At 45.2% G+C, this 14,058-nt stretch overlaps 1 protein-coding gene across 6 annotated transcripts in view; it reads left to right on the top strand.

The window, feature by feature from the left end:
- CUX1 (cut like homeobox 1) overlaps positions 1-14,058 on the top strand; it is a 375,210-nt gene that overhangs the window by 197,759 nt on the left and 163,393 nt on the right. For all 6 annotated transcript variants that reach the window (XM_066382339.1, XM_066382340.1, XM_066382341.1 and 3 more), the window contains exon 4: positions 7,930-8,008. In XM_066382339.1, the coding sequence (XP_066238436.1) occupies positions 7,930-8,008 (79 nt within the window). The remainder of the gene's footprint in view (positions 1-7,929; positions 8,009-14,058) is intronic.

Raw genomic sequence — 14,058 nt, forward strand, 5'->3', positions numbered from 1 at the left:
ACAGGAAGGTGGAGAGGAAGCTCACAGACATGAGTCACCATCACGCAGTGTGAGAGTGGGCAGAGAGGGATTTACAAAGAGCTCAGGTTGCACAAGGACCAAGCGGCCAGCGGTGCCTGGGGAAGTTGGAAGGATACCACAAAGGAGGTGTCTCCTAGACTGGCTCATGAAGGAGAACTGAATTCCCGTACCTGGGATGAAGGGCAAAGGACCTAGGCTGTAAAGCCTGGGAGGCATGAGGTGCGTGACATGTTGAGGGGACCAATGCTTGGCCTAGAAGAGCATGGTCAGTTGGCAGCATGAGCAAGGGCCATGTGGGAAAGGGTTCTGGAGCTCCAGCCTAAGGATGTGGGTTGCAGTCTGGGTGAGGGGAAGCCTTTAGGGCACAGTGGCCAGTTCTCTCTGGGTTCTAGGATGATGACCCAGGGCCATGTGACAGACACATCATGGCTCTGTGGTAAAAGGCTACAGTTGGGGAGTTCCACTGGGTACTGGTCTGCAGTGTCCAAACTAGAAATCACGTGGATCTTCCATTATGGCTGAAGCATCAAAGGAAGAAAAGAAATTTTAATTCTGAAATCTGATTTCTGAGGCCAAACAAAGCAGGATTTCTTGGTTGGTTGGGAGTTAAGGCTGGAGGAGAGAAAGGATTTATATCTGTAAATATTATACTATTTTGTGCTATTTTTTCAGTTCTAAGCAAAGCATCTTCCAGTTAAAATTTAGGCTTGTACCTGTACTTCCCACATTGCCTTCCTTTGCAGAAAACCGGAGACTCCTATTGAAAATTCTAATAACAGCGCCCACAACTGGAAACCCATTCATGTTCTGAGTTATAGATAGGTGAGAGATTTTCTGCAGGGAGTATCATTTTAAGACATAAGCATACCCCTAAAAAGTTGTAGCAACCCACTGTAAATGCAGTTTAAAAGACAGTCTTAACAGGTTGATTCTTTTTAAAATGGCAATTTCTTTTGTACAATAACTAATGCTTTGACTGAATTCTCCTCTAAGTGACCCTTTGAAATTTTGATGCTTAATTTAGATATATTTGCAGGCTGTTTCTCCTTCTAAATGCATCACGGGTCAAGAATTATCACCAACACTGAAAACCAGCCCGTGAATAGCTCTGCGCTATTGTTATATCTGTTTTGTACAATTCTCCCTGAGTTTCTACAAGGCAAGCATTCTTGTCATTTCCTTTTCCTAGACAGAGAAAACAAAATTCAAAGAGGCAGAGGGTAGGGTACACACAGCTGGCTTGGTATTCCAAAATGCATGATGGAGCCACATCTTATGTCCAGTCTTCTGATTTCTAACTGTGCCCTTTCAACTTTGTCATGCCATTTTCCCTCTGCCCTCCCCCTGGCAAAAATAATCAAGCTAAAAAAAAAAAACCCTTTGAACCTCATGATATTTGTTTATTCTTCACTTTTCATTTTCACTTTGTCCTCTGTTCTTAGAGATGTGACTATCTCTTAGGATTGAAACAGACCGCTTTTCTAGACTGCACTGCAGTAACAAGCAGCCCCAATCTCAGTGGCCTATGGTGATGAAAGATTATTTCTCGTTCACATTATGTGTTGGCAGTGGGTCGGCTGTGACAGCCCTAGCACCATGTGTTGTCCTCATTCAGGATCCCAGTGGAAGGAGCAGCTCCTATAGGTCACACTGTTCTCACAGAAGTGAGAGAAAGCGCAAACGCTGAACCGTGCAGTCACTTTTAAATCTTAAGCTCAGCCATGGCATATGGCAGGGTCACTTGTATTCAGTTGGCCAGAGCAATTCACGCAGTCCAGTCTGATGTCAGTGGGGCAGGAAAGCACCCACATGGAAGGTGCTGTTAAACCACAAGTCACACAGCAGCGGACAGAGATGTGCAGCTTCCTGCAGGGAGGGTGGACAGTGATTGGAAGCAGTAATTCAACATACAGCTTGACTCCCCAAACTCCACAGCACAACTCTGCTTGTACTTAATGGTTGGGCACTTTCTCACCCCTTTTAAATCTCAGGGGTGTTGCAATTGATTTCCATGTACTTGGTCTCCAAACATGGCCTGAGTTTTCATGATACTGTAAGCAAATATTGATTGAGATTTAAAACCTTTATAGGCCCTGTCCGGTTGGCTCAGTGGTAGAGCGTCGGCCCAGCATATGGATGTCCCAGGTTTGATTCCTGGTCAGTGCACACAGGAAAAGCGATCATCTGCTCCCCGTCCCCCTAGCCCTCCCCCCATTGGTTCCAGTGCATCAGTCCAGGTGCTGAGAATAGCTCCATGAAGCCTCTGCCTCAGGTGCTAAAAATAGCTCAGCTACAAGCATGGGCCCAAATGAGCAAAGCATCAGCCCCAGATGAGGGTTGCCGGGTAGATCCCAATCAGGGTGCATGCAGGAGTCTATCTCACTATCTTCTCACTATCTTCCCTCCTCTCACATGGAAAAGAAGTAAAAAACAATAACAAAACCTTTATATAGACCTTAATTTTTTTTTTGTTTAAATGATACTACAGAAAAACCAGATTCAGGACTATAATGTGATGTTGCTAGAAGGGTAACTGTTGGATCCAGAAAGCTTGCAGTAGAAGCCGCTGGCATCTTGCTAGCACGAGGAGAGAACGCTCTCTTGGGTGTTGCAGTGGGAAAGGATGCGTCCAGTGTGCTAGCTCCAGCCAAGTGGCTGTCATCAATCAGCACATGAAACAAATGCTTACTGAACAAAGAACTCTTTACATATTAAGCGTTTTCATAAAGATTTAGAACTGGATAACTTAACCATTTGCTCACTTGTTGACCAATTTAGATAAATTTTTACTCACACAATAAAAATGTAGTGAACACTTACTGTGTTCTAATCTTTGGGAAACAAGGCTGTTGAGATGAAAGCACAGTTTGAGCTTTCAAGGAATTAGGATCTCCCAAGGGAGCGTTATCTGCAGTTCTGGAGCGGTCCCATATGGTGATGGGAGTGGCTGCAGCAGAGAGAGGGATCCGCTGAGCCCCAAGGATCAGAGGAGCATTCCTAGGAGGCGCCTTCCAGGCTGCGCGGAAATTGCTCACGTATTCAGGGAACTGGGAGTAACTGGGTGTGGCTGGAGTGTGAGGTGTGGCAGGAGGGGAGGCTGATCCCTGGAGCAGAACAGGTTTTACCCAGGTCCGAGGCCTGAGCATAGTCAGAGCTTCTTCAGATCTGTCCCAATCCTGCCACTGTCCTGCCCTTCCTCAAAATGGCTTGAAGGGAGTTGTAATGATAGGCAGAATCTCTACCCCAGGCTGTCTTTACACATTAAATAGACAGAATATTTCATTTCAGTTCCTACTTTTAACCATCTGTACCTTAAGATTTTAGCGCAAACATCTTATTCACAAACCTCTTCCCCTCATGTGAGGGGCTGCCACAGTGAGCCCTGGCTCACCATCTCACAGGCTGATGGCCCCTAGGCCCAGGCACCTGCGGCAGGCAGGCGTGGAGGGTGGAAGGCACGAAGATGAGGATGATACTCTGTTTCCATCCGACTCACACAGTGGTGGTGCAGGGACAGACAGGGCTCCGCTTTCCAGACTGTACCTATGGACAACCGGAGGAAAGCTCTTGCAAGTGACAAAGTCGTTATGGAGGAGCTCTTCCCCATCCAAGCACACGCGCTCATCTAACCACCTAGCCCTGGGATATAGGCGCGGCCCACAACCTGGCTCCAAAGCCCACCTTCCTCCCTCCAAACTCAGAGCCCTGCCAGCTGGAGGGTACTGGCACACAAATTCTGGGGGAAGTGAGCTCACACTGGGCCTCAAATCAGGATAGGTCTTTTCAGGCAGAGATGCAAGGAAGCAAACATGCAGAGATAGGACGCCTCAGGGGGTAGCAAGGGAAAACCCACCACAGAGAAGAGGGAGCTGGCAGAGGATGACCAAAACTCAACTCCAGTGCCTGGTCCTGGAACAGGGCGGGGTCTGAAGAGTCAACAAACATAGAGATTATCAAAATTCCCAGAATCAACAAATTCTTCTGGTTTGAAAATCCCATAAAGGGGCTGGAAGGACCTCATCAAGTAGAACCTCAACCACATAGAGTACTGTCACCTCTCTTAAGAACCCTCATGGTTCAGTTGCTTAATGAACTAATTCAATTCATTGGCCTAACCTTGTTCTCTCGGAACTGGGTTTGCATTTTCTTGGGTTTGGACAGGAAGATGGCTCAGAATCATGGTCCCTATATTAATTTGCTAGGGCTGCTATAGCTAAATACCACAAAGTGACTTGAACAGGACACTTATAACTCTGGTTTTGGAGACCAGAAGGCCGAGACCATGGTGTTGGTCTGATTGGCTCATTCTGAGGGCTGTGAGGGAGAATCTGTTCTAAGTGTCTCCCCTGGTTTTCTGGTGATCTTTATCTCTGGTGGTCCTTGGCTTGTGGACACATCACCCCAATCTCTGCCTTCATGTTCACATAGAGGGAAACCTGTGTGGGCGACTGTCTCTGTGTCTGAATTTCCCTTTTTCATAAGGACATAGTTTTATTGGATTAGGGCCCACCCCAATGATCTTAACTTGATGCCCTGCAAAGACCCTTTTTCCAAATAGGGTTAGATTCATAGATACTGGGCAGGGGCACAGTTCAACCCATAACAGTCCCCAAATGTGCTATATAGATCATGTCCCATGAAGCCATGTCCCCAGATTGAAGATGGCATTTCAGGATCCTTCCAGATCCCATCCTTTGTCCACCACAGACGCGACCACCCTTTGTACACTCAGTCACAGTCCCTGAGAATGAGGGCCTCTGTGTCGAGAGATACAGACAGCAGCCAGGGCCTGTGCGCTGCCTTCTGGGCAGATGCTCTGCTCCCCATGGGCTTGTGCCCCTGGGTGGGAGAAGTACTCAGTTCACAAGGTGTGCTCCAGACATCTGGAACAGAGACTTCAAATCCATTCATACACAGAACATCTACAGGGGTTGACAAAAGAAGGTTTACAGTTGCTTGTATGGAAAAGACATGCAAGTTATGATGATTACAATAGCTTCATTAACTCTATTTTACATACTTATAATTGTAAGCCTACTTTTGCCCACCCCTGTATGTATGTATGTGTGTATGGTGGTTAGCTACAGTTAAAATAGTATATTAAGATATTTCCAAAATTTGTGTAAAAGATATGTTAGTGAAAGAAAGGCCAATATGAAATGTTGCATATGGTTTGATTTCAAACACACACATTTTTAATAGCTTTATTAAGATATAATTCACATACCATATAATCCACCCATTTAAAGTCTGCAGTTCATTGACTTTTACTATATTCATGATGTTGTACAACCGTCATTACAATCAGTTGTAGAACTTTTCACCACCCAAAAAGGAAATCCTGCACCCTTTAGCTGTCATCCTCTACCCCCCTGTCCTCCCTGTCCCCAGCCCTGGGCCACTAACTGACCTGTCTCTGTAGTTTCCCTATACGCCTACCTTTCATTCAACTATGTATTTTATAAGTAAAAAAAAAAAAAAAAATACTGAAGAGAAATACAGATCAGGCGGAGTTTGACTTTGACTAGTGAATAGCAAAATTACAGTTTTAATTTTCTTCCTTTTATTTTTGATAATACTGGCAAAAGAAGGGAAGAGACCAGGAAGGGTGCCGGGCCACTTTCTGTACGGAAAGCCCACACTCAGGTGATGGAACAGTATTGCAAAAGGCTTCCTCTCAAAGCTGATACCCCTGTTTTTCTAGTTATACAATGAGCATGAATTGCTAATCAGAGAGGAGAAATCATTTTATTTTTAAAATAAAGAAAACTGTCTTGTCATATTTAAGTAGTCTTTTGGATTATTCTGAAAACTTCTCCAGCACCTAAATCACAACCTTATTTTATGGCGGGGAAATGTGTCCGAGTTCCAAACCGACGTCAAATAGCAGCTTGTTGGCAGCGGGAACGTTTGGGCGCACTCATCTGCTCTGCGCTGGACTTCCCGACCCAGCCCCCGCTAGCTTAGTGCCGCTCCTCAGGTCTTCCCTTCCTGCATCAGGTGACCTCTCTCAGCCTTCAACAAATTGTTGCTTGTCTCAGGTGAGAGGCCCTGTAATTAAACCACATCCTTTTGCCTCTTTAATAGCATTGGAGACAGAGAGAGAGTATAATTCTGTGAGGGGATGGAAGGAATATATAATTTAGTGTCCTTTTCCTGAGCCACTGTGAACTCCGTGCATGTGGTATCTTGCATGCTTCAGGTGTAAGAAGCGATCTGTTTCCTCAGCAAGTGCATTATGTGAGCAAAATACATACTGAGTCCATCGAACAGTCAGAGGCTCTTTGGATCCGTGTCTGGCATACTCGGGAGTTCTGTAAGTCACCTTTCTTTGATGAATAGACTTTACACTGAAGGGAAATGGCTTAGCTGGGTTAGTTCATGAGACACATTAGTCCTGGCCACCATCACTGAAACTGAGCCATTGCCTTAGCTAGAAACCTGGGCTCCATCCTTGACTCATCTGTGCCTCACATCAACTCAGTGGACCCTAATCTCTCTGATTGCTGTTCTTCCTCAATCCCCACCCAGCTGCCCTGCACGGTACTCACCTGAGCAAAGACATCAGCCTCTGAATGGTGGCCTCCTTCCTGCCCCCTCCCGTCCTTCCACTCTGACATGATCAGACGATGAAGTTCATCCTCCACATGCGCGGACGGCCCTTCATGAGCTGACCCCCTCACCTGTCCAATCTCACCGCCCACCAGTCCTTCCCGTGTATCTATGTTCCCGTATTCCCTGGTATGTTGCAGCCCCTCCATGAGTTCTTAATCGATCCCATGGAGAATACTGCAGACATGCCCGTCTTCTAAATAAAATGTATAACTGTGTGTTGGGTGGGGGGTAGGGGGTTATATTTCTAGGAGGACAATCCTTGACTTTCCTAAAATTCTTAAAGATGACCTATGAATCCCCAGATTTTTTTTTTGTTTTGTTTATTTATTTATTTTACAGAGACAGAGAGTCAGAGAGAGGGATAGATAGGGACAGACAGGCAGGAACAGAGAGATGAGAAGCATCAATTATTAGTTTTTTCGTTGCGACACCTTAGTTGTTCATTGATTGCTTTCTCATATGTGCCTTGACCGTGGGCCTTCAGTAGACCGAGCAACCCACTGCTTGAGCCAACGACCTTGGGTCCAAGCTGGTGAGCTTTGCTCAAACCAGATGAGCCGGCGCTCAAGCTGGAGACCTCAGGGTCTCGAACCTGGGTCCTTCCACATCCCAGTCTGATGCTCTACCCACTGCGCCACCGCCTGGTCAGGCTGAATCCCCAGATTTAAGAACAGTATTCTGAGTGTTTAAATGTGCTCTTCCCCTTCTGTGTAGTATCTCACCTTTCCACCCTGGTGACAGTTCCCGGGGACTGCTCAGACGTTACCTACTTTCCTGCTTGCTGTCCCTTTCTCTGCATCCCCATGGCTCTGCTCACTGGGATTTCATTACTTGTTTACATACGTGTTGCCCCTACTGGCCTACGAGATCCTGGAGCTAGGAGCTGTCCCTTTCCTCCCCCCCCCCCCCCCCAGCAGTATCCAGCACACAGTCAACTTAGTAAATACTAATACTGGCAAAAGAAGGGAAGAGACCAGGAAGGGTGCTGGGCCACTTTCTCTGCGGAAAGCCCACGCTCGGGTGATGGGACAGTGTTGCAAAAAGCTTCTTCTCAAAGCTGATACCCCTGACTTGTTGCACCCTCCGGAGCTGGGCCCACATGGATCGTCTCTCTTTTGTATGTTTGCAGACATTTCCTCTAAGGGGTTGAAGGCCCAGCTGCCTGGCATTAACATGGAGAAATCAGACTTCCATTTGCCGTGGGAACTTACTAGATGTGTAATGATTTTTAAATTACCTCTTGACAAATTTTGAGCTCTTTGTTTTTCTTTTCTTTCTTCTATCCCCTTTCAGATTGATGCACTGAGTAAAAGAAGCAAAGAAGCTGAGGCAGCCTTCTTGAATGTCTACAAAAGATTGATTGATGTTCCAGGTAAGCCCATGTACTGAAAACCCACCAGTGGACATTGTGTCTGGGAGTTGGTAGGTTTCAGGCTTATTATTCTCAGCTTTCTTAAGAGAATTACGCCATCAATGACAATTTCCCCATGAAACCGAAGTTCTGGGGATGTGAATTTTCCAAAACCCAGACTTTGGGTAGGTATGGAAATTAGATGCACTTTTGTTAAAGTCATCATGTAACCTACAATGAATGAATGCTTTTGCAAATGTGGCAACTCAGATCTGTGGGACTACTTTTATCTTTCATATAAAATGCTACATATTTCACAGAGATGAAAGAACCTATGTGTGTGTTCTGCAGATGTCATATATATTCATGATTTTGGGCTGACTGATTCCACATTTAGGAACAGCCCTAATAGGGTACCTAGAATGCCTCATCCCCTCCGAGGTCATCTAGGGAACTGGCCAAGTCTTTCACTTGGTTAAGGTTTATAGCCAAGGGCAAGTGGTAGCCCAGTTAGCTGCAACCAAATATGTGGATTACTGACATTACTAGAACTACTTTAACAAAGCAAAGCTGAAACACGTCTCCTTTGTATCTGAACTTGCATTCTAATTCAGAGCCACTTGGGCTTTGCTGTCCCATCTGGGTGCTGAGATTAATAGACATCACCCCAAGCAAGGAGCAGCAGAAAGCACTTGGGACAGGGGGTAGGGAGATTCAGATTCTCTTGTGAGGGCCTTGTTTTGAGGTCTTCGTTATACTCCTTTTCCTTTTGGAATTCTGTTTTCTCATCTTTGAAATGGAACAGTGTGGGGGAACAGGCTAGTGATGGAGAATGGTTTTTCTTTGTTCTAAACTTTTGCTGTTTTAGGAGCTTATTCAGCTCTTGGTTCCAAATTCTGGCCTTTTGACTTTTTGCAAGAGTTTGTAACCAACCAGGGGTTCCCTGAAGACTCTAACCGAGGCTCATGAGAAGACTGCTTCCCAGCAAATGGGTCATTTGATGCCAGGGTGTGATCTTTCTTGGGTACTGGCACCTTGGTGGTCCAACTGGTGTGGTCTTGTGCAAATGCAAGTTTTGTGTTGGTGACTTAGTTAAAAGGGCTTATTTTTTTCTTTGCCAAGAAAAGACCCAGAGAGCCTTTAGCTGCTGTTTTCTAAATAAACTACACTCTCCTTATTAAAAGTCCAATTTTTACCTAGGTTTTCTCTTAGTGAAGTTTCTCAACTGGGCAGCCACTTTAGCAAATGGCTGGGTTTCATTTTCTGCCGTTATTTTCCATTTAATTTCCCATAGAAAAAAAAAGATTAGGCCTTTTTTTTAATCAACACTATTTTTCGCCTGGGCAGACCTTATTCATGTACGTTATACTTTCCATAGAAATTTTTGGTCATGATATAGGCACATATTTACCTTCCGCTTTTTTCACTTAACATTACCCCATCAGCATTTTCCCATATTGATGATATTCTTTGTAATTATCATTTTCGGCCAGAGAATTAGAGTTTGCAGTTGCAGTTTAAGATGGTGGGGGCGAGGAATGTTTGATGGTTTCTGTAATAATAGAAGTCAACCAGAGTCTCTCTGCATGCCACATAGATCACTTTTACCACATCCAGGTATTTCTTTCTTACAAATGCTGTGGTCTGACATTCTAGCAAGTTCCTTGAGAAGCTTGAGTGGAGCTTGGAGCACTTCTACCTGTGTTTTGAAGTCTTACTGCTCAGATGAAGTAATCCTGTGGCTGAGGTTTACAGGAAGGGCCTGGTCAATAGTGTTGCATTTACTGACAGTCGCACCGTTGTGGGGAGTCAGGTGCCTTAACTGTCTGTGTGCTTTAGGCTTCAGTCCCACCAAACCCAGAGACATCGGTGAGGTGCATTAAGTCTTCTAGTTTCAAGAAACATCAACTCACACTATCTTGGAAAACTACAAGAAGCTCTTAGGAATAATGGGACCAGTATTTCAGCTAGGTGCCATATGGCCCAGCTTCAGGAGCCCAGGAAGAGCCAACCAGCCACCCCAGGAAGAGGCAGAGCCATGGAGACTGGCACAGAAACCTGGCTGAACCAGCCCCCACTTGCCGCCCCTTCAGGAAATTCTATCTATTTGTGGGTGTTCTTGTTTCTTATCTGCTGGTTCAACTAGACTGAAAGGTTCTTAAAGACAACTTGGGTTTATTGCTCTATGTCCAGCACCTAGGACCTGGCATACCACAGGTGGGACATGTTGAATGACCCAGTGAGTCTGTTGACACAGAGCCACCCTGGAGTCCTCCACAGCAGAATTTTCTGAAGGTCACTTTGGTAACTCTGAAAGCTTTATCTCTGTCCAGTTCTCACTTTGAGTGTCAGCTTGCATTATCCCAACTTATTCCCTGGGATGGCTGATGGGCACCCTGAAACCACCCAGTGTGGATGAAGCCATCTTCTTTCTGAGTTCCTTCTCTTAGGGAGAGCACCACCTTCCACCCAGCTGCTCACACCGAGCACTGAGGCACCAAGTCCTGTCCATTCTACCTTCAGAATGTTCTCAATCCCATCCACTTGCCTCCATCCCAACTTCTGCCCTCCACTCAGTAGCTCAGGCCACCCCCACCCCCACCCCCCAGTCTACAGTTGTGATGCCAGGCTGCTAACATATTCCCCACACTGCTGGCAGGCCAGGCCCCTTCTCAGCTCATCTGTCTTACTCCTACAGGTTAACTTGTTGAGATGCTGCTTCCTGACCTCCCAAGTTCAGCACAGGTGTGCCCTTCTCACACACCTGCCCTGCTCCCAGCAGCCTGCTTCCCTCTGTTAGAACAACTTGGGACTCGGCTGTTTTCGTTTCTGGCTGGGCACAGTGACGGGGACAATGTGGTCTTGTCCCTAATTATTTCCCAAGCGTCTGCTCCAGTGCCTGCCATGTAGCAGAAACTCCATAAATATTTGTCAAATGAATTAATGGATCAAATTATTTCTTCAAATGCTTTCTGAGGTTTTTTTGGTCTCAGGCTTTAACTTGTTCATGTTGAACCATACTCCAGACGTTGACACTTTCCATGGAGGAAGACATGCTGGAGCATTCTAACGACCTAAATGGCGAGAGAACAGAGGCATCTCACGGAGCTGGAGCTGGTTAATAGCTCTCCGAACTCTTGTTTGCTTGGTGGTCACTATAAGATTTACCTGCTTGCACAGACATTTACATAACATGTAGCATTTGGAGTTTCTCAGACCGGCGTATGTGCTCCAGAGGCCGTGGGTTCTGTGGCTGCTGCTGATGTCCGGAATCCGCACTTGTTGTGACTGCTGTCCTGCTGGCATCCCAGGCTTTACACACCCAGCACCAAGCATGGGGTCTCCCTCCACCCAGCTCGCTGGAGTCAGCCAGCTCGTCCCTCTTCTTCAGCTTCCACATCCAACATCCTACGTAATGTTATTTTTCTCTTCCAAAAGCTCCTTCTTATTAAAGACACTGGCTAAACATTTAAGTACATACTTATCCTGGTGAGTTCTCTGAACAGTTAAAATAGTTAAGATCCCATGTGTATGCTCCTTCTCATCTGCTACGAGATCACTCCACATTCCCTAGTTAATTTGAGAGTGTTTTTATGATGCTTTTTGTCATAAATATTCTACTTTAGCCAGAGCACAGTGCCCTTCCACACTGCCGGGACCCTCATTCCCTGGGATTTCTCAGTCAGCACCTCAGATGCCCTCCCGCCCCCTGTGTCTCAGGAACCATGCTGGGCTGCAGGGATACAGCAGTGAGCACCAGCCAGATAGCTTCCTGTTCTCATGGACTTTAGAGTCCGGTGGGAATGTGGGCATTGAAAAGTAATTACACGAGTAATTATTGAGTTTTAGGTGTGGTAAGTGCTTGGAAGGCAGGACCCATTGGGCATAAGTATAGAATGAGTAGGATTGGACAGGCTCAGAGGCAGATGCCCTGGGGCAGCGAGCTTGGTGAGCAAGGAGAGGGCGCAGTGAGGAGAGTGGCCAGATACTGTATCATTCAAGCCAAGACACTGCCCTTAGTCAAGGGAGCACTGTTAATAGTTATATCTGAGTAAAGAGCATATGCCAATGTGGTCCTCTAGCTGCAAAGGCAGGAAAGGGTCTGGTAGATTATGCAAAGGATTGTGGACTTTAACAGACAAACCATTAATGAATTTTCAGCAGGGCAATAACATGATCAGGTATGTGTAATAAAAAAAAGTCGTCTTGCCTGCAGTTTGGACAACAGATTTGGAAAGGGGTCCAAGGTGATGTGGGAAGGGAGAGATGAGTTCACTTGGTTTCAGGTGGCAGGAGTGAAACTGGAGAGAAATGGACGGGTTTCAGCTGTGTAGGAGGAACACTGGGTGAAAGGTGATGAGGGCAGCTGTAGCCCAGAACTCAGTTAACACAGCATATTTCCTTCATCTTTGGAAACAGTACTTGTTTACATGGTTTACTTGTTTGCATGGCTTTCAGAATGAAAAGGAAGACCAACAAAAGATTTGAAGAATTAGCCACCAGTTCTTGATTCTGTTATCATCTCTAATTGTTGTTCTCTTTCTCTCCCTCTTTTTTTTTTTAACTTACTGATTTTGGTGAGAGAAAGAGGGAAAGAGACAGGAACATGATCTGTTCCTGTAGGTGCCCTGACCGGGGACTGAATCAGCAACCTCTGCTCTTCAGGATGATGCTCAACCAGCTGAGCTAACCGACCAGGGCAAGAACGTTTTCAATTAGAACAACAGTCAGAGTCCTGGCTGCATAGCTCGGTTGGTTAGAGCATCACCCTGAAGTGTGGAGGTTACTGATTCAGTCCCCGGTCAGCGTACATACAGGAACAGATCCATGTTCCTCTCTCTCTCCCTCTTTCTCTCGCTCTCTCCATCTCTCCAAAATCATTAAAATAAAACATTTCGGAAAAAAATGTTCTTTGCCTTTATTATCAACATCATAGCAGTAAGAGTAGTTTTAGACTCATAAAGTTACAATTTTATGTTGTTAGATGGCTTCAACTCAGTTTTTTCATGGATGGATTTTTTTATATCATAATGTATATGATCAACAGGGATAGCTTAAATTTGAAAATACTTAAATTTTTATTTTAATACAACTTTGAGATTTATTTTATTAATTTGCTAAAAATTAGCTATGAGGAAAAGCATTGAAGCCATTTGCCAACCTGATGTGGTGAGGACACCTGGGGAAGGCCCCCTGAGATAAGGAGTTCCTCTAATCAGGAGGTCAGTGCCCTTCTGCACTGGAATCTGTATTTGTGAGTGAGACAGAGCTCAGTGACTGTGTGTCAACAACACTGATGCTGAGTGTGCGAGAACAGGTTCAAGGAGTGATGTTTAGTTAGTCGTGTTCATGCATTCCCTTGGCCTGAGGTACAAATGCAGTTGAGACTTGGCTCCTGCCCTTCCTCAGTGGCTTGTTTGGGCGATGGAAGACCCTACTGTACTTTAAAGAAAATATTTCATAATTAAACGGGTTAAATAGGTGGCCCCCATTCCTTACTGTAATAAAAAAAAAAAGAAAGAAATACCTCTAGACTTAAAATGTGACCCTCTCAGATAGCTGGAAATATTCTGGAATGACCTCCTCTTAAAGGCTCTTGCATAGATGGAATTTTACTGAGCTCTGAGCAAAGTTATGATGGCATGCATAATCTACCAGAAATTAACCTTGCGTGGGTGACTTGCTCTTGCTTCTTGATAATTTTCAGATTTTTTTTACAATGAGCATGCATTTATTTCAACAATGGGGGGGCTTAAATCAGTAAAAATCCACTTGCGATCTTAGTTTCTAATAGCCCTTATTAGTGTATTACAGATAATTTAAGCACTGGTCATTTGAGTATTTATCTATACTTAATAATTTTTCTAAAAGACAACTGTGACATCTTTGTCCCAAAAACATCTCGATAATGGTATCTTTTTTAAGTTCCCGGAAAGAAGAAAAAGAGACAATGTTGGTGGAGCTCCCACCTTAGTATTGCAGAGCTCTGCTCTGTTTGCAAAGTTCATGAAAGAACTTCTTTATAAGTTCTCCTTGCCTCTCTCTGTGCCCCTTGCCCCCACATAAAGAGA

The sequence above is a fragment of the Saccopteryx leptura genome, chromosome 4, assembly GCF_036850995.1.
Source record: "Saccopteryx leptura isolate mSacLep1 chromosome 4, mSacLep1_pri_phased_curated, whole genome shotgun sequence".
NCBI lineage: Eukaryota > Metazoa > Chordata > Mammalia > Chiroptera > Emballonuridae > Saccopteryx > Saccopteryx leptura.